Source organism: Apteryx mantelli, chromosome 6 (assembly GCF_036417845.1).
Source record: "Apteryx mantelli isolate bAptMan1 chromosome 6, bAptMan1.hap1, whole genome shotgun sequence".
Lineage (NCBI taxonomy): Eukaryota > Metazoa > Chordata > Aves > Apterygiformes > Apterygidae > Apteryx > Apteryx mantelli.
This window is the reverse complement of record NC_089983.1, coordinates 44,768,229-44,789,573: the sequence shown is the minus strand read 5'-3', so window position 1 is coordinate 44,789,573 and position 21,345 is coordinate 44,768,229. Positions and strand designations below refer to the sequence as shown.

General features: G+C 41.0%; 1 protein-coding gene across 1 annotated transcript in view; it reads left to right on the top strand.

The window, feature by feature from the left end:
- Positions 1 to 1,984: 1,984 nt before the first annotated feature.
- LOC106498452 (von Willebrand factor D and EGF domain-containing protein-like) overlaps positions 1,985 to 21,345 on the top strand; it is a 189,550-nt gene continuing 170,189 nt past the window's right edge. The window contains exon 1 of the mRNA XM_013959682.2: positions 1,985 to 2,203. Within this exon, the coding sequence (XP_013815136.2) occupies positions 2,107 to 2,203 (97 nt within the window). The 5' untranslated portion in view covers positions 1,985 to 2,106. The remainder of the gene's footprint in view (positions 2,204 to 21,345) is intronic.

Sequence of the window (21,345 nt, the reverse complement as noted above, 5' to 3'; positions counted from 1 at the left end):
GTGTTGTTCACTATTTTTCTGCCTACTGTAAGGTTGAAGCCTTGTCTTGGGCTGGGAGACTGGGAGATGGGGAATACCTGCATCTCGCTGTCTAGCTAACCTTGAGTTCATTTGTCCTTCAGAGCTGCAGGAAGCAATGGGAAGCTTCATTTCATCTTTACCAGTAGTAACCACCTTCAAGGACACCCCTTGATTAAAACCTGCCGAAGAAGAAAAAAGGAAAGGGGATAAGCACACCAACAAAAGCATCCCTTTTCTCCAGTTGTAGGGGTCCTGAATAATTTTGGCATAAGATTTCTGGCCTGGTTAATTTTGCTTTCCATATCCAAAAGACCAATTATGCATGGACTGATTGCAGAAAGCTCTCTTGCTCTGTTGCTTTTGGTTGCCAGGCTTTCCCTAGAAGGATAAATCCCAGCCCACAATGGATTTCAGTCTTTTTCATGAACCCATGAAGTTAAATGTTAGAGTGATGCCTTTTAGTCAGATAAGACTGCGCTCTTGTGAGTAGGCAGAAACTGCTGTATATAAGTTCAAGCATCACCTGAGAAAGCTATGTAAAGGAAAAATTTCTGCCCTGTTTCAAATAAAATGGAATTTTGTAATTTGTCATGCATTTGTACTCAAGAAATGGATGACAAACTCTTAGAAAAAAAATCAGAAAGAAAGTGTTTGGACTTTTCTGAACTTCAGGGAATATAATGCAAAGGTCAGTAAAACCAGTGGAAAGACTTCCAAGGAGTCAAAGGGCTATAGATCAGGCCTATGAAATGGCTAATCCAATGGGACTGTTATAAGCAGTGATTTTGCAATATCAAAATCTAAAATTAAAAAAAAAAAATTTAAGAGTTTCTTCTGAAACAACCTATGTTGCTCCCAACAAATCCAGTCGTAAAACTTCTTCAGGGATTTAGTTAAGCTGAATGAATGTATTTGAAACTCCTCGGCTGTATGGGAAAATGTTTTTAATAGCTTTGTTTATGCTTTTAAACAGCATACTCCTCACAGTGATTAGCCTGATTTGAATGGAATGTTTACAGACTTCCATGGTTTTGTGTTTTCAGATAGTTCACAGTATCTTCACTTAAACAAGCAGACACAAAATAATCAAACTTGACAACTCAAAGAAAAGAAGTAGTGGCAGGTATGGAAAACACGAAACAGAGGGTGGGGATACAATATATTCTAAATAAAATGCCATTAATATGAGAGCATAGCATGAGATTTCATAGTAAATTCTTCATATTACCCATTAAGCTGACAATAAATGTTGTTCACACTGAATAGAAGTAGTACAAATGAACTGTGCCATATCAACATGGCACTTTCAAATGTGATAAAACTTTGGAAAAATGTGTTTCAGAAACATGAATGATTAAATTCTTTCAATACTATTTGTGTCTTTTTTCCATGTATGTTATTACTGCTGATAAACCAACCTGCTGAAAATACATCTCATTTTTCACAACGGTTTGGCAGTCCAAATGCTACCGCAGAGACCAGCAGACAACGACACAAACCTTCAGAACCGCTGTTTGGGCCGCGCAGAGCAGTTCTGTAAGAGCTTGGCGTAACGGTAAAACCAGGAATTTGAAGTGAAAAACCAAAAACTTGCATGCGTATGTTTTAATATTTTTAACCTCTTCTTATATAAACCTGATGCCAGCTATGACTGCAACAATGTGAAGTTAGCGTTTTCTGCTTTAAAGCGTTTGGGTCACAATCCTGATTTCTGCGGGATGACCTCCTACCCCTGAGAGCGGCTGTACGTGCTGTTCTCGCCCGGTGTGCGTGTGTGCGTGCGCCTGTTGCGGGTGTGCGAACCCCGGCAGCTGCAGTGCAAGCAGCTGCGGGAACACGTGCTCCCGGCTCATCTGTGTGTGCCTGGGGGGTGAGTGAGTAGCCGGAGGGCTTTCCTCTTGGAAAGCTGGGGATTAATGACACGTTAAGTCCTCTCCAGGGGACTGAAGGGACTGACTGAAAAGGGGAAAAAAAAAAAAATCGAAACAGGCAGCCAGGCTGATGTCTTTTCCTGCAAAGTTTAGTACTTCAAAAGTTAACTTCTAAGGAACTGCAGATGTATGGATAAAGCCTCTCTTGGACAACATGCAGCAGCCCTCACCTTCCCACCAGCATCTCCAGCTTGTTGCCTTCCTCTGCTGGATCCCCGTGTTGCCCATTAGCACAGAGTCTGCTCCACTAGGTAAGGATTTTGTACCTTTTAATTATTTGATAGTCCCTGGGGGATAGAGTTCATGTGCATTTTAAACTGAGATGATCTTGTTTTCATTCACTTTTGAATGTGGCTTAGAGTAACAGAGGGCTGTTATTAGAAAGGGTATGCAAAATAGAATAGAAGTAAGGTTAAAATAAACAACTTATAAGGTAACGTAAAAGCTCACAGTGATAACCCACCACGCTTGCAGGACACAATGCTTACTATGTCCATTAGAGGATTTTGCTTGACTTTTCTTTCTTATTTAGCTAGAGAAATTGCAAACCTCTGAAGATTCTTACTTCCTACAAGAAAATTGCAAGTGATTTAAGGAATATTCGTAACATTTTCCTATAAATGGAATATATGAAACAAACCGTAAAAGAAGAAAAAGCTTTAAAATAAGAATCTATTCCTCTAAGAAAAGACATATACACCATACATTAGAGCAATGTTATAGATCAGTTAATTACGCATATAATAATACAGTTATATAGTCTCTGGCAGTAAAAGGTTCAAGAGTAATTTTTCTACTAGCGTACATATTAAATGCAAGTCTTGTTCCACTCTAGCACAGGATTCTAAGAGGACATAGATTTTACATATGTAGTTTGTTTATAGAGCTTTATTAATCCACTGCAGGGATACACTAGAAATCATGTTAGACATTATTCAGCTAATAAAAGCAGGGTAAAAAATAATGGGAAAAGCCACAGGACCAAAAGGTAGCACTGTGAGTGATTATGGTTATAGCCTAGGTAAACTATTTGGTGGCACTCCCCCTTAATGGAAATCTGTTGCAATATTTTACAAAATTTAATTACGGCAGAATTTCAACTAGTTTTAAGGGATTGTCAGCCAGCACTCATTAGCTGTCTGAAGATAAAACAATTTAAAGCACTCTTCATTTGAATATCAAAGGGTCACCCAGAAAGGTTTGCAGGACTAAACACAAGGCAAATGACCTTATCCTCTTTATCTTCAAACTATGCCTTTAATTTCTAAAACCTTTTGAAGGGTTGCCAGTTTTATGGAGTGTAGCAGCTACTTATCTGATAGAACAAGCTTTTCATCAAGGGGAAATGACCTTTTAACTCCTAGTAACAAAGTAACTGTTTTTCCACTGTATTTTCATTACTGAAGGTAATATGCAAAGACATATTTACTAAACTGGGAATACAGACCAAGGATTAAGAACTGGCTTGCTGTCTCTTAGGTAATTCAGAAGGATTCTTAAGACTTGCTTTTTTTTAATAGTGTAAACCCCAAATAAAGGAAACGGCTTAAAAAAGTTTACATTCTGACAGATTGCGATGTGACATTATAAGGATATTAAAAAAGCCATATGCTGTTTACTTTTATGCTCTGAGTATAACAAATCTACGAATCCCACAAGAATTTATCTGTGAATAAGGAACGTCTGACCAAACAGCTTTTTGCAGATGCCTCATTAAGGAGAAGGAGGTGGAAAAGTCCTTTAAAGAGCAAGGAAGAACTTCCCTTATCCTCTTCTGCAGTCTTATTTTAGGGAATGAAGCTCCCAGTGTCTGCAGTTATTCTCTTTATTTGGGGGTTTTACATCATTTCTTGTGACTGGGAAGCATGAAAGGGTTACCAGTAGTGCCCGTAGCTGCTCCCTGGTAGAAGATTAAGTAAGGCGTCAGACACAAAAGCAACTCAGTGAATCATACATGTGGGAGGGCTGACACAACACAGAGCTTGTCAGACTCTTCTCCCGTGAAATTCTGTAAATAAGTCAATCACAAGAAAAAGACAATAGCTTTTTTATAGATGTATTCTAGACAGAAGTATTTATCTTAAAATAGATGGTTGCCTGTAACTTCATCACCAGGATGGAATTGCTCCCCTTCCCCCCGGAGCCTGTTTGTAACATACCGTCGAAAAAGTTTGAATTTTAATGTGAGCTTCATGCAGAGCTACCAGCCTTCCCTGGAAGCTCCTGAAATCCAACGGACCTCTGCTGCAAGGTGCTAGGTATACAGTGAAATCAGACACAAATAACTGTTTGCAACTTCACTCCTGTGGATTTTCCTCAACTCTGAAACACTTAAGACAAATGCCAGTGTATGCTGAAGTGAAGAAAGAGGAGGAGAGAGAGGCCTGGGAAGGTCGGGTGCCTGGGGAATCCCACAGTCAGTGGAAAAAAAATTCTGGACTTCCCAAAGATCTGGATGATCTGATTTAGGAAAGTAAATGAGAATAATCTAGCATGATAAAGACTATTCAGCATCTCTTGTAATTTTACAACCCCTAGTCTTGCTTTCCCTAGGGGAGTGAATACAAAGCCAAGGAGTATGCAATCTGCATTGCGTACTACTCATACGCAACCCGGGATCTCGTTTTTGAGCTTCCACCATCTAAGCAAAAATGCCAACGGGCTGTGAACTTTCCATGCTTTAAGCAAAAATCTGCATGAGTCAAAAAAATGTTTCCCGGCCAGCCTGGCCGCGTGGTCCCCAGCCCTTCAGCCTGGTAACAGCTTGCAGGGATCAAGCTCTTGGGCCGTGACTGTGTTTTGGCCCAGGACATTCCAGCAATTTTAGCAATTACATTGGGGATTATTCTGGCTCCGTGTCTTCACTGCTGTGGAAAGCACAACAGACGTTTATAGCACCGTGCACGCAAAAAGTACCGTACAGAGTGCTTTCTTACAGAAGGAAGACCTAGACACTCTGGCCATGGCAAATAAACACTAACAATTGCCAAAGACAGACAAACAATCTTTACAGCATATTGCTCTTCTGATGCTGCTTTTAATAATCAAATGTTGTTTACGGGTTAACATTTTTTCTTTCTTTCTTATTTAAGTTTTTGTCAACACAATGTAACTCCATTGGCTTCATCGACTGGAATTAATCCAGCTTGCATTGTTCAGACTAAGAGTGAAATTTGATCTTATCTGATCATATACAGTTGAAGCAAAGCCAGCAGCTAGGGTTGTACAGTGATTTCTGTTTGCTGATAACTCTTCCATTCTTCTCCTTTTTATCTGAAAAACAACAGGGTCATCTTTGCTGCAGAAATAATTCCTTTATAAGGAACTTATAAGTGGTGGAGTTGTTACAGTCTGGGGATGAGGGGTACCTCCTTTACCTTGTAATGTGTTTCTGACATTTTTGAGCAGCATTAGTATGTCACTACTGAATTCCAGGGCTTTGAAATTTGGTAGGCAAATAATTTTTAGCTCACTCATTTGCCTTTCAACATTCTGATGACATTTAATCATTATTTGCAAGGTTATACAGGCTTACAAAATATGTTTGGTACAAGAGGGCTCCCTTTCTGCTGCATCTCTCAGGGTTTGCCTATGTCCCATTGAACGCAAATGTGTACGTTGTTTAAACTTCTTAACAGCTATTTATTACTCTGTCCTATACTAAAGTTGAGGATCACTTTATTAGACACCGTTCATAACAGTATAGGACATTTGTTGCCAAAATGTTTGCTTTAATAGCCCAGTTCCTCAAAGTCATTTTGTCTCCAAATGCCAAATCCTAAGAGGTATTGTATACATCTAACTTCCTTTGCAATCAATAGGAGTTGCAGGTACTCAAGACAAATCAGTGTTTGTTCCTAAATTGACATGACAAATTGCAGTGGAGAGGAAACATCATCATTCTAGTTTACAGACGGGATAGAGACGTAAAGTGGCCAGCTCAAGGTCACACCAAAATCCTCCAGCAGAGCTGAGACGCGTGCTGAGGCCTCACGAGCACCCCCAGCCCCAGTAACCACAGCACAACTCATAACCGAAACCAAACCAGTGCAGGAAATAAGAGCGTAATGAAATGTCGAACCTTTTGTCATCTTGCTCATAGACTCTAAAGTCAAATGGCCACACACCCAAACTCAGGCAGACACTAAATAATGCCAGTGGGCTTTAAACAGCTTGACATTTTTCAGCTGGCCAAAACTTGAAGTTTCCCCCAAATCGCCTTTGATTTCAATCAGAAAAGGATCTAGTCATTTCCAAAATGCTCTATGTACTTTATCATACCAATACAGGTCATTCCTGCACTGACTTCATTAGAGACTGAACTTCTTTTCCTGTTTCTCCTACTTCTTTTTAGACCACATCTGTAGCCTAATAAAACATTCCTGCTCACGTTAGCTGGCTTTGGAATCGACTCTTTCTTTCCAATACCTTTCCCTCAATGTTTTTGTGGCCTGGCTTGCTTCTTCAAAATCCTGAGAGTATTGTGAGAAGTGGCATTTAATGGTTTTTGGATGGATTTGGTCTGTATTTCTTTAAATAAAGAATTTGTTGGTAAATTTTCTCAAGGCAGTCTGACTACAGATTTGTCAAATTTTGTCTACAAGTTTGTATCTTTGGACATTCCTGGGGTTTTGTTCTGCCTTTTTGGCTACTTTGCTCATGGATAAAGTCTCTGTCTTGCCACCTCACAGGTAGAGGTTTAGTGCTGACTGTTGCTGATGCCCAGTCCACTGTAAAAATGAGTATTAACATTAACATTCAGTTGACGGCATACATTACTTGTTATATGCTTATTAAGTTTTAGTTTGAAGTAGTTCAGTTTAACTTCAGTTATGACCTTTATCAACTTCATTGTGGCTGCTACACTGTGTGTTTTGTCCTAACTAGAGGCTATTTATAGTTTTCGTGAAATCCGAAATATTTTTCATCTGACTTTGAAACACCAGTAAAACCATGTGCTAATGCATGGAATTGTTTGTACAGCTTTTCTGGAAAGAGCTTTGTGTGCTAAGCTCTTAGGAGATTTACTTAATGAATGTATGTACTCACTTGCTTCTTTCTGACACATATTACTTTGATTATTCTGACGTCTATTACTTTGATTGCTGTATTCACTCTGCATGGCATCCACTGGGAGCCACATGGGAATATTCTACATTTTGAAAGGAAAAAAATTGATTGCCTGATATATTTGAGGGATCGTAGTAGTCTGCTCCACTCCTTTTGCTGGTTTTACATTAATTCATCGATTGAAAGCGAGTTTATCTTATTCCCCTATTTTGTTCACAAAGCAGCTTCCATGAGCCGGATAGCAATTTATCTGCATACCACAATAATGTAATGTATCTCCCGTGGTAGCTGGAGCATTTTACAACTCCATTGTCCCTCGACAGCTCTGTGTGTTGACAGTTTCAGTAAATGGTCCCTCATGTAGTGTCTCACTAATGCCTCATCAGCTCAGTAGCTCTTGCACGTTCCATGAGCTGGTAGGTACCACAGCCTTCCCTCTTTCTTATGCTGATAAGAAATGGCATAACATTTCCTGCGCCAGAGTCACACTCTTGCTTTCTCTTCATTTTTTAAATGGCTGATAATGTTGCATTTAGCTTGTGTTCACTATTTTCAGATATCAAAGGTCTGCAGACAGCATCTAGACGATTACATGAATTTGGGGGAATGGTTCTCCAAAGTTCCACAGTTAATAGAACTAAAATGAACGTTAATGGTAAATTTGAAGATGACTTCAGATCCCAATGACTTGGGATCTGAAAATATACCAGTCCTTTAGAGAAAGGATCCTTCATTATGTCAGCTCCTGCTTGTTTCTCATCTCAGCTTAAAATCATACTTTGCTGTCATGCAAAATTGAACTTTCCATGGAATTTTATCTCATTGACTTTCTACAGAACTATATGAAGAGGAAAGGGGGTGAAAGGGAACTATATGAAGAGGAAGTGACTAGTTAAACTAAGTGAATAGTTAAACTAACACTGTTATTCATAACTCAATAATTAAAAATTTCTGGCTAAAAGAATCTCTCCTTTTGTAGTAGCATTATGAGACTTCACTGCATTAGTTAGATATCTTATTTGTTGATTTAGTCCAGCTACTGGAACAGGCAGACTCGCAAACATCTTTCAGAGATTATTTTTAATAGTATTCTTTGTCCCTTTCGTCCAATTATTTGCTTTATCATCAACTATGGCTATGCTATAAAATTAGTTGACTGTGACTCAAACTCCCTCAGTACAGCATAGATACTTGGATTCACTGGGGCTACCTTATCATCAGCTCTGTTCTTAATGGGTTAGAGAAAAAAATTCATAGAGCCATTTGTTCTGTTCTTTTATTAGATGTTAAGATTAGAGCTGGCAACAAAGACATAAACAGGATGAAATCTAATTAATACTTGTTTCTCTTTTGCAAGGAGTAAAAGCAAAATGAAGAAGAGGCTATTTATTTCCTACCCTAATGTACTTGCAATTCATCTTTCAAGTGCTAAAATATGTGGAAATTTCATTTTCTGAATGCATACAAAGCAGCATAAAAATGAAGGTAAAAGAAAGCTATCCTTGTAATTTAACTAGCCTGTAATCACCCCCAAAGTTCATTTTTCCTCCAATAAAAAGTCTTATAAGCACCCATGGGAGTTATCCACCCACATCCCATAACATTCCCGAAGCGTTTGAGCTCCTTTTCCTATAACATCCTTTGAAAATCTCACTCTTAACTGTTTAACATAGGGATCCTCCCGTTTCAAATAGCATTCCCGGTTTGGAGTACGGGATGCATTTGCTGTATCCTCTAATAGCTGGGCTTGGTCCAGCTGCAGCGGCGCTGCCTGGCAGGTCGGGGCAGCGCGCGAGCCCCAGCTCTGCGGATATTGCAGTTATCTCCGAGCGCAGGACCAGGGGAGACCACCTGCTGCAATACACCCTGCAGGTCCTAAGGCTTTATATATCCTTAAGATATCGTTCCAGACAAGAGGTCAAAGACTACGGGCACGCGGAAGCACTTAGTCTTGGATGCAGAGAGCTGAAATTCAACTCAATCCCTGTCCCTAGTACGCACTTGCATGAGGGCATTAGGCATAAGGATACAGATGTACTTCAGGATACGTGGATTCAAGTTGCAGACTACGATCCCGCATGAGCTATATATCTCCCAAAGAAACTTTACGACTGTTTTCTCCTCTTGACATTATTGTTGCCTTGCAACACAAATAGCTTTGACATAAATCATAAATCTTCTACCCACCCTCATTCCTCCACTACTTCTTCCTTTTTCACATTTCCCCAGTAATTGACATCCTAGTTTTGAAAATCAGCCAGTTATTCCCGCTACTTCATAATGTCCGTTACCCGTTAACATTTCTCATTCTGTTGGTTATTACGTGTACTCCTCGCATGGGCGTGTAGACACTTGCTCTCATTAATACACTTCTGACAATGTTCATCTGCTGTTTCAAAACAACTTCATCTCCTGTCTGCGGGCTGAGGTTGCCTCCGGAGAATACCAAGCACCCTCCGGAGGCGCCGGCAAGGACCGAGGGACGAGGGAGCCCTGGAGGCCAGGCCTGGTTGGCTTCCTCTAGCTCAGGACCATGCTGGGGCAGGAGCTCTCACGAGGTCAAAGACCTGCGTTTGAGGGAGCCTCGTTATAGCTCCGAAAGGTTGAAGGCAGAGACACTAGGTGCAGCATTTGCATATGCAAAGGTCAGCTGAAAAGAAGCTATCTTCTCAAGTCTGTTTTTTTATTTTATTTTATGACCCTTGAAGCAGGGAACTTTATTATGGCTTCTTTTAACCACGTTTGCTAAGAAATCCCTCCTCGGGAGTTAAGCATAGGTCTTCTGAAGACTCTTCCAGCCTCAGATTTAAAACCCTGCAGCTGGTCAGCACACGGGGATAAGGTATGAGCCTGACAACCTCCACATATGTTAATGCTTATGTTGCTTTCGATGAGACTAGCCCTGAACATAAAACCAAAACACGTGGCAGTCCTGCAAAAGGCAGCACAGATGGCCACGTGTGTACGCAAGCCTAGGAAACACTGTTTTTGCCACTACTGTTATTGTTGTTGCATGTAATTATTTAGTTAATTAACATTAATTAACATTAGTGCTGTAGAAATGCTACAAGAAAAACGACGCAGGTCAAATAAAACACACAGTACCAATCCAGCCATTAAACTGGATTTTTGCCTCCGAATTTAATCAGACTCACAGCTGTTATAGCCCGACTTTGCACTGTGATCATCTGCACAACAGTCTATAGACCACAGGACTTCCCAAAGCTAACCCTCCTTCAGCTTCAGTGACTGCTGCTGATCCAAACACAAAGCTTGTTTCTATCTCATTGCTTTAACAATTTAAGAACGACTTGAAAATTTACTTGCCCGCTGAGACAAAACTGGGAAAAGCCCAAAGTGCTAACTGATAGCCTGATAATCTGTTAATCACTTCAGACAGGAAAGATGCTCTGTTTGGGGATGCAGGAGCTGAATCAATCTCCTCTGTCACAGACAAGTGCCCTCAGAATGGGGCTATCGATTACGCCGGGGCAGGATATCTTTAGTGCTCTTCTTTGAGCTGCTTCACTCTGTATTAGCAATTAAATACATCTTAGCAAAGGGGCTGCGGTGTCAGTCTCCCATGTCTTTGTTTACTGCAAAGGTGCCAAGAACTCCAATGCACAGCAGGCTCATTCCTTCTCTGGTATAATGTTCATTTTGTTATATATCCAAAAAAAAAATCATTTCTAATACAGAGACTAAAGGCAGATAGGTGGATAGATCGATCATTCAATAGATCGATCGATACGTGGTTTTGGTCAAAACCATATGCCCATGTGCATGAGTCTCCAAAAAGCCTCTCTTCCTAAGATGTGCCAAAAAAGTTCTCAAAACTTGCACATTTCTATCAAAAGTTTCCTTAATGGCATTTAGAAAAAAAAAATCAGCATTTAAAATTCCTGGCCAGCTCTAACCCAAGCATATATTTTTTAGAAGAATGAACAGGCTAAATAAAAGGGGCAGTAAGTTTCAATATTGGTAATGATACTTGTTTGTGAGTCACCAACAATGCGGAAATGAGTGATTTATTCTTATTTGTGCTTATGAAGCAATGTTCTAGCACACTGATTTTCAGCCTTTTTTTTAATCAACAGTCCTTTTCCGGAAAAAAATCCATGGAATATCCTCTATTCTCTATCGTTTTGTGATTAAGAGAGGGCATTGGGGAACTGGGTATTTTGCATTAAGATAAACATAACCTAATCCATGTTTTACAAAAATCGTAATTTTACCATCGGAATTACAGGCATTGCAATTAAGGATATCGATATGCTCCTTAGCCTCCTGCAGCGGGCAGGAGAGAAGGGGAGGCGGCATCAGGGAGAGGCAGAGTTTCGGAGAAGGGGCATGTTTTATCTTCGAGGGCTGGGGAAAGGCTTGCGCAGACGTCCCCGATCATTTCTGCATCGCCTCCCCGCGCGCTGCGCTCGGGCGGCGTGCTCATGGCCTCGGGATTACTCCTTCTCCCTAAAACCGCCTGCGATCCCTAAAGTGCTGTCGAGCGCTAAAGTGCACTGTTAAGCTGCTGCCCTGTTGCTCTGCTTTTGTAGAAATTATTGTTCTATACAGTTTTGATTTTAAAAGCTCATTCTGGCAGCCATTTGGGGAAAAGGCATTATATAAAAGCAAAATCAATACGAGGGGCGGTTCTATTTCCCGAGGTTTTCCCGAGGTATAAAATATATACATTTGGAGGTGGTGGTGGGGAACCAATGTCACTTCTGCTTAGGCTGAAAGAGGACGAGACAAAGCATGGAAGAAAACGCACTTACGTGCACAGGCCAGGAACGAGCTCGCAGCTTCACTGAGCCCAGGCAGGTCGTTGCTCTCACGGCTTCGAAACACAGCATTGACCCCTCCTGGGAGAGGCAACAAACCACGGGAAAAATACCCAAATAGATGTATTTTGGTAAATAACCTTTTTTCCAAACTTGTTCTTGGCTTTCATTAAAGTCAAACCGACCACTGACTGAGTATTCACAGGAAAAATGTACTTTTGCTCAGCTCTAAGAATAAATAGCACAGGATATAGAGCAATGCAGTAGCACTGAGGCAAATTAATCCTTAAATGCCCACTGTTCACCAATGCTACCTGTAGTCCTTTTCTTCTTGTTTCTCAAATTATATCAAAATATTTTACATTGCTCCTGAGCAAGCTGTCCCTCCCTTCAAACACCCTTTGATAAAGAATAAAGCTTGGAGTAAAAATTCAAATCACAGAGTCTGTTCAGTATTACCATGCGATTATGCGAGAGGGAAATTGCATGAAGCCTCTTTTTTAACATGGGCCTTCTGTAATACCATTTTCATTAGTAGGAAATACCTGCCCATCTGTAGAAAAACAATCTGTCTTGTTTCTTGAAAACAAGATAATAGACCAGCTGAGAAACACCGGATAAATGTAGAACCATTCCAGATTAAACAGCAAGTTCTGCTTCTTTCTGGTGACCCCTAGCAACCCTGTGAGCGAGTTCAAAAGGGAAACCAGCAAGTTATTTATTTCTGGAACCTGGATCACGCATCTGGAAGATGTTATCGATAATCATTTTGCCACTAGCGCATGGTTCGGGGAAGCAGGAAATAAAGGCCCAGAAACCTTATCAGTGCGTGCGTGCTCGTGCGAAACCCGGCGAAGCCGCGGAGGAGCAGCGAAGCCGACTACAAAAGCGTCACCTCGCGGAAAGGCTTTCACAGGGCAGCCGCTGGGTAAAACCTGTCTGTGGGCCTTAACGCTTCGCTTACGTTTACGTGAACGTCCATTAAAAGCTTTACATGCCTTACCAGAGCGCTCTTCTTTTTGCCTTGTACTCGCAGCGTTATTCACAGAAACTCCCATCCTGTTCCGGTTTTTCTCAGAATTTCCACTTTGTGGGGTCTCGGCGGGGTGAGATGTCAACGTAAACACGGGCTGGGCTTCAACCCTGCGGAGAAAGTAGCCATCAAGGAGAATTTCATTTTTCTGATTACAGCTATCTGGCATACAGATCAAGATTTACCTCAAAGCCGTTTCACGACAGGGCATCAGAAAGGCGTCTTTCCCCGTGCTCGCGCGGCCGTTGTATTGCATGACTGCAAGGTGCTCCTGGCTGACCACGTGACTTCATCACGAGCGAGCGCCGCTTGCCGCGCGCACGCCATCGCGTCACAGCAAAGGCGGGGGCTGAAAGAGCAAGCCGCCAGCCAGCTCTGCTCCTGGAGCCGCGCGGTCTCTCCCATACAAGCGAGACGGCCCAAGGACGCGCTTCACATCTGCCCACCACATCTGTTGCCCCATCTTCAGTAACCGTAACCGGAAGACGAGCGTTAGCAAGCCGTTTTGGGGCCGTCCTTCGCCCTCCCGGGGCTCTGCTTCCCTCCTTCCCTGCCCAGGGTTGCCCCAGCCATCCGCTATTTCCACCTCCAGCCCCTGCTCAGGCTTTTTCTGGGCTCTGGTTGGACGTTTTGCCTCCCCCTAGCACCCTTTTTCCTGGGAAAAGAGGTAGGAACGCACTTCTTGCTTCACCTTCTATTGTCACCACAGGGTAGAACTTTAAATTTTTAGCCGTCATGTTGCACATCTCAGCATCCTGCTCAAACAATTAAGTTTTAGTCTGGTACCAAACAAAACAGAAGACCCTGTCTAGTCTCTTAGGTGTGGATCTCATGTTATGGATCTTGCAGGACGATGTTACACTGAAGGCCACTGGTCCTGCCCAGCTCCACTGATTCTCCCTGGGAACATACCAGTGATATAAAGAGCAGTGTGGCTCATTTTTTTCATTTCAACAGCTTCCCTCAAACCTATTTTTAATTAAAGAACATTGCAACCAGCCTAACTTGCCATGGGTTCCTGTTGCATATTTTTTCATTGTTTCTCCCAAATCAAATTACTGCAAAAATACTATTCATCATCTAAATATTTGGATTGCTAATGTGAGGAAAGGATTTCCTTTTTTCTTTCTATAGCAGAAAAATTTATGACAGTCTGCTAAATTCTGGAGTGACTAAGTCATATTAAAGAAATAACTAAAACGAGTGTTTTTGATTTCTGGCTTCTCAAGTTTTGTACTTAATTCAAGAACATGTTTTGATTTTAAATATCATAATATTTATTCAGGATAATACAAATATTGCTCTCCTTCCACAACTGGTCAGACCCAACTCTATAAAATACAGAAGAAATGCAAGCAGAATTTGGCTCAATATGAAGATTGATAATGTAGCTACTTAAAAAATGCTTTTTATCATCGCATCTTCTTTTTTTTTTATAGCTTTCATTGAGCAAAACAATCCATCATACTTGAACTTCATGTACATTCCTGAAGCCAACACTTAGTACAAGTCAATTTTTAATTATGATATTTTTATAAAACCTGCAATTTATTTCCTGATTTGGTAAAACACTTTAAACAGTAAGTCATCAATATAAATTATATAAATCTCAAGTGACCCTCAAGTCATTAATCTGACTGAATTTTGCAGTGAAATGTAATACAACAATAACCCCCTCGCTCGCTTTCTGACATCACAGAGCAGCAAAGATGGCTTGAACAGTGATAAACAATGGGAAATTACAGTTTTGTTCCAGACTAGTGTGATTTTAACCTTTTAAATAAATTGCCCATTGAATTTAGAACACCTGTTAAGATCTTAGATTTAGGGCCAGAGGAAAATGGGTCTGACATGTTCCGTGAACTCTAAAAAGACACTAAAAGATCATCACTCATAGCACTGTGCAGAGAGCAATGAACTACTACTCCAAAATTCTGAGCTTCGAGTTACCCTGCCTGTGAACTTATCCCCACCCCATTCCTATAGAAAATGCTGTTAAAATACTCTGAAGAATGTAAAGGATGAGAAGGCGGCTTAGGAAAGAACAAGGATTTTTTCTTTCTTTCTTTTTTTTCTTTTTTTGCTCATGCTTAGGAGAAAGTCAAGTCAGGGGATTCAGCTTGTATTCGCAACTCTCCTGCTCTCCGGCACTCAGGGAAGCACTTAATCAATATGTCTCCATTTTTTTGCATGTAAATGGGGATTACGGTTACTGCCTGGGGCACAATCTACATGAATTAATATCAGCCAGGTTCTTGTGGACCAAAAAGAAGAGCTATGAGAAGGCAAAATATCCTTGTTATTAGACATTTCCATCTTCTCTTGCTTTCTATGCCCTTTCCTTCCCTTCAGAAAAGTTTGTGGAGGCGATCAGGAGACATTGGGAAACACTGCAGCATTTCAGGATGTTTGCTAAGATGTAATCAAAGAGTAGAGCAAGATGGCTTAAAAAAAGGATGACCAAGCAACAGAATGCTAGCTAACTCCTGTCTTCAGAAATCTTTTTCGTTGCCTCTTTAGGGGAACAACTCCCACACGCTCCATCACTTTTTTCAGCACTTGAAATGTTTTTTCTTTCAATTTACAGAGAAAGAAATACAGTCTGTACTTTAGTTCATATTTTTTGAACTTCAGATGCTGTTCTCCATACTAAAACATCTCACAGGAAAATACATATCCCTATTTATACTTCTTATATTAACCCAGTTACATGGTAGCAATAAAATTCCATAATAAGAAATAAGAGGTTTCATTAGACATTCACAAAACCCTCCAAAGAACAGGGGAAGAACAGATCATAAGTCTCATAAATCCTGTTTAATTTATTCATAGTGAGAGTCTACAGATCAGACATTTTTATGTTCCAGGATATTTATGATAAGATGGTGAGCATATAAAAAAAAATCCCAGCAATAATTCAATGACTGATGATAAAATAACAAAACATAATAGTTTTTAAAAAATTTATCAAAAAAGTAAAATACGATAAACAACGTGTCCTTTAGCTATTAAATCAAACCTGTGGTGGGTAAGGGCTAGGCTCTCATTCCAAAACTTTCAGACCTCTCTGATCCCCTGAACCAGAATCTTCCAGCTTCGCTGCTTCAATAGCTGCAATAACGTGCAAATACAGTTTCCTTTCTTCAAATATACCCACATAACCCAGGTGTGTGATTCCATACATCATATTCATTTTCAGTCTCTGGAAAGCTGTCTGGTCTTACATCCAAGAGAGAAAGGGAACATTCTGCTGAAACTCTCTGACCCCAGCCAACATCACTGGAGGCATCTTTGGTATCTTCAAATATATTTTAAAAGCCCTTAACTGCATGAACCACGTCATTGCTCTTGGTCAGCCCAAGTGCCTTGCTATTAGAGGCAGTCACGTCATCTAACTCCTTTCGGAAGCTGATCAAATCCATCCTAGAACTCAATTTCCTGTTTCTTCAAGTGATCGAGATCTTTGCCTTCCAGTAGATACAAATTTCCTATTTTCCACCCTAAGTTTGTTCATTGATGTTGTTCCCATTGCCGACGTTCTCATGACAACATTATCCTTTAGCTTACAGTTTCTTCCCTCCTTGATGTTGCAGAGGCAACATGAAATGACTCCTCAGCCCCCCTTTTGCTAGGCTAAGCAAATTAATTTTAATCTCTACTTATAAAGCAAGCTCTTCATTCCCCTGATTATCCTAACAGTCATTCCCTCTGCTTCCACAAATCTGAGGTCTATACAACAGCGTTAATTTAACTGTTGCTGTGCTGTATTTTTAGCACTGAAAGTACCTTTTCACTTCACAGGGGGAACAGTCACCCTGTGATCAGATAGTATATAGTCTTTTCCCTTCTCTTATTGACGCAGTTCTATTGTTAATTCTCAGGATTACTAACGGACTGCAGTGCCCGAGAATCTGCAAGTCTCATTTGCATGTGAACAGGTCTTGAAAAGGTTTTTGGTGATAATTCTAGATAAAAGTGTATAAGACCTGTGCACAGCCAGTTCAATGGTGTTTGCTAGAGAAAGGAGACAAACAAATGCGCAGCAATAAAAGAAATTCTGTGAGTCAGCTAGAAAGGTAAAAAGCAGAAATCCAGTAAATATCACTCTTTTGAGATAATAGCCTGCACCGTTCAGCTATTCTTCCCCAGTTGCTTATCTAAAGCCTCTGTGGCACACGCTGATGAGGGGGGATTTGACCTGTGGGGTCTCACGGGAGAAAGGGATGTAAACTGTAGGCCTACTTTTCAACCTCTTAACAGTTATGAATGTTTTTTGTTGATCATATGGATTAGAAATCAAGCAAAAACCATACTTTCATACCTGGAAGGAAGGTTCTGATTTACAGTATTTCCGTTTATGGAATCTGTTTCTCCTGTTTAAAATTGTTCAGTTTTTGGTAGATGCGGATTTTTCTCCACATCTGTGAGGATGTGTGTAGGATATGATGGCCAACACTGCAAAATTTTTACTTGCATGAGTTGTAGAATTATGAAGTTCGCTTGCCACTCTCAGAAATTCCCACACAACCGATCACTTTTGCCCTTCTCTTTCCCATTTACGTCCTTGTGAAACACTCCAAAAATGGAAATGCAAACGCAGATTGCCATGGTTCCTGTTTCAAAGCAGCTTACAAAACTGATGGCAAAGCTTTTCACAGCTCTGTCTTTTTTTTCCAAGCATCCTGGTGATTCTTTCTTTCTCCAGGAGAGATAAGGCATCCAGCCCGATTTGTAAAAAGTCAGCCCAGAGACTAAAGCGCAGCACCACCAAAGCCCATTCGTACCTACCTGTGCTTTTCCTGCCTCTACCCCTTAGAAGGATGTGCCGTCTACATGTACAGATGGGACCAAGTCTCATTCTTTACAGTCGCAGAGGGCTTTTATGGAAAGAGAAGGAGCTGAAGAGGTACTGGCTATCTTGTTTGATGAAGACAGCCCATGTGGCCCTGAGGGGCCTCCACAGCCTCCCTGCCCAGCTGACTATGAAAGCCAGGGAAGCTGGGCAGAAGACACACACGTTGGAATCAAATGGCCATTTTATACTATCAAATGCACAAATATTTAGGCACAGATTTTAGTCAGGACCTGTAAGAGAAAACTGCTTATTGCTGCCCGTGTCTGCTGAGAGCCACAGCCCTGCTCTCATTCAGCCTAATGATGCGCTGGAGTTCACACTTTATTTTAGCCTGCGGCAAGCACTCACAATTAACATGAAGAGGGTAATATTTATGTGTTAGTTAATGTATTTGATTTGAGGAGGCAGATGAATAAAACGAAATTTCAACTGTTAAATCATAGGACTTGAACATGTTTTTGGAAGCAGACTAGTGAAGTCCTAATTGCATATAGAAAGATTTCAACATCACTTAGATCACTTCCACCTGACACTAACAATTGCAGTTTCCCAGATCAAGCTCTAGAATTTACAGACATGCACAGCCTCCATTTCGCCTAGATTACTTCTTACGAGCAGTAACGACCAGCAATGGAGCAGCCAAAAACCCAGGTGGCATTCCTGCAAACATACATTTAGGAGCCTTGAGACCTGATCTTGCAGCTGCCAGCCTCACCCCATGAAAACCATTAGCAGCTGGCTTCATGTCTAGAAAAAGAAAATGAAATATGCTGCATTTTCACAGCCATCAATCAGCCAATGCAGTGCCAGAAAAGCTTCACAGTGATGTAGATATTGCCAGTTGACTTTGCAAAAAATATTCTCATCGGAAGAGAAACACAAAGGAAAAAAAAACAATGGATGATTTCAGTGCACACTTGCATGTGTGTTGTAATGATCCCTTTGTCATTTAGACAAGAGGGGACAAGGCTAGAAAGCACCTTTACTTGTGCAGGCAGCAGCGCTCACCCAGCTAGAGGAAGGCAGAAGCAGGCGCAAGATGCTTCTGCACTAACACCCTGCAGCTACGGCAGGGGGTTCGTTTCTGGCCTCACAAAGTTAGCCAGCTTCACTTACCTTGCCGAGTTTTTAGCTGTTCTTCCCAGGAAGAAAGTTCCTAAAGTAGAAGACTTAAAAAAAAAAAAAAAAGGTGGGAAATCTTTGAGTTATATAATGGATGCAACCAAACACTGCAGAAAACAGTACAAAAGTATTAATGAACAAGATATTGCTTTGGGAGTGTTTTGTAGGGAGGGTGTTGTTGTTTTTTTAAAGTGTTCTGCAAAATGACTGAAAGCTATCAGCAGTATCACAGCTCTTAAATATTACATTTCCAAAGATTTGTCTGGATGGACCCCTTTTTATTATCACTACTGACTTCCTGACAGAGCTACTGAAATGTCTGGTATGACTCATGCTGTGAGCAATCCTTTTGTCTGAATGAAAACAGGCTGATAACAAGGGCAATTTCATTAAAAAGAGAAGCCAGGTGACTGGTTACATGGAACGCTGTTGAAATTATGCATGCAGAACTCTAACACTATCATATTGTTTTAGATCGTGTTTTCTGTGGGGCAGGAGAAAGTATCTTTGTCAGCCCAGTGGAGAGAGGTGGGAGATGATTGAAGTAAAACAGCAGGACAAGGCTGCTATGATTAAGTCACATAGTCAACTGCCCATGTATAACACAGTAATGGAGGTGAAAGTAGAGGGCAAACTAAAATTAAGTTGAAAGGACACAGGAGACAAAAGGCTATACGTATAGGACAAGAAGAGGATGTGCAATGAGCCGATTCCTATAGCAGGCAGAGTGCAAAATTTTTATACCTCTTATTTAGACGTTTCCTGGTAGTACTGGTGCAAAGCTGGGCTAACTAGTGCTGGAATGGACATGCTGTTAAGTGAACCCAGCTGCAGAAAGGCTTGTATAATTAATTTTACACTCTTGGGCAGAGAGGTCAGATGACAGCAGGTGAGTAAAATCCTCAGCAGCCAGACTGGACAACAGGAGAAAAAAAATGATTTGGGAGAAAACCAGGGTCAGTTCTGGACCCACTCTAGTGATTTGCACTTTTTTAGCAAAAAAGGATATGTTAATTTTGCTGTAAGCCACCAGGTAAATATATCATTGTTGTAGGGAAACTTGGCTGGTATGAAGCCAACACAGTCTACTTTAAATTGTTCCCTCTGGGTAAAAGGATGCTAGATACAAGGCGTGAAACAGCAAGTTGTACAAGTCATACGGCAGCCAGAGTATCAGCACAGTAATGCTCTCCAAGGACAAAACAATCCATAAAAACTCATTAGAAACTTCTGCAGTTTGCAGCAGGGGTTGCTGTGGGTCACATCATGTCAAACTGGCCTTTGGTCCCCAGTAATCTCAAGCAAATGAGTTGGGAAAATGGAAAGCTTGCAAAGATCATTTTTTGCCAGTCATCTTGATGGTGCCATTTCAGTTTGAGGCCTGAGTCCACTTCAAAATAATTTCCACTCATAATTTATATCATTGTGTACACTCAATGAGTCATGCAGGGCAACTACCATCTCCAAATGTTTCCAGAAGTCAGTGAGATGGCCTGGTACGACCTATGCAGCCATCATACCCTAGGGAGGAGGGTGTTAGAAATTCTTACTAACTTATTTAACCACTAAGAACACATTTTTCTCTCCGTCTATGGATAAAAAAACTACAAAAAACAAGGGGCAAAGTATCAGGATGCTGGCTACAAACACAGGCAAGATTGAAAGATCTAACTTTTTTGGAGGCCAGGAAGCACTCAGTGCCGGGGTGTTGATGAGACACTGCCAAGCATCTGAGGCAGCGCTGATATTTCAGCTTCCACATCCGCACCCAGAGTCGTAACACAGAGCACTCATAGACCAAGAAACCCCAGAGCTAAGGTTGCTTGTGCTGTCTTAATTTGCTCCCTTGTGCACACGAGTTATAATCCAGTCCTTACTGCACGATCACGCACCAGTTTGCTAGAGGACCCTCACTGCCTTCAGCGCACGCAAGAGCTGGCACTCAGTTGCAGAGAAGTAAGTCAGTATTTTGTGTTATTCTTATTTGTGAGCACCTGGCTTTAACACGCACATGCCACAAAGTACTGTTCATTTCCCAATAGGCTTTTTCCTGGTATTCTTTATTATAGTAATTGGGTGCTTCGTACACATTCATTAATTTACTTTCACAGCCTTTGTGAGGTGAAGGGCAAATATTATTAATGTTATCAAGGCAAAGGAAAGCAGTGCAGGTCCATTAGCAGAGAAGGAGAGCAGCTAAAGCGACACAGGGAAATACAGGCACATTCAAAGGTTTTGTTGCTTCAGTCTTCACAGAGGAAGTTAATTATGATCAGACACACAATGCAGTTCATTTTAAGAAAGCGAGAGGAACACAAGGGAGAAGAAAAGAGACAGTTAAAGAAGGGGTATATCCAGGTTGGCAGTAACTGATGAATCCACCATGAGTAATAGGGGAGTAGCCAAACCATTATCTGAATCATTAAAAATCATCTTCAAGAATTTGTGGAAAACCTGTGAGATCCCAAGGAAGACAAACACAGAAGCAGAAATTTAGTACTTAACTCCAAGAAGTGTCAGAAAGATTACTTG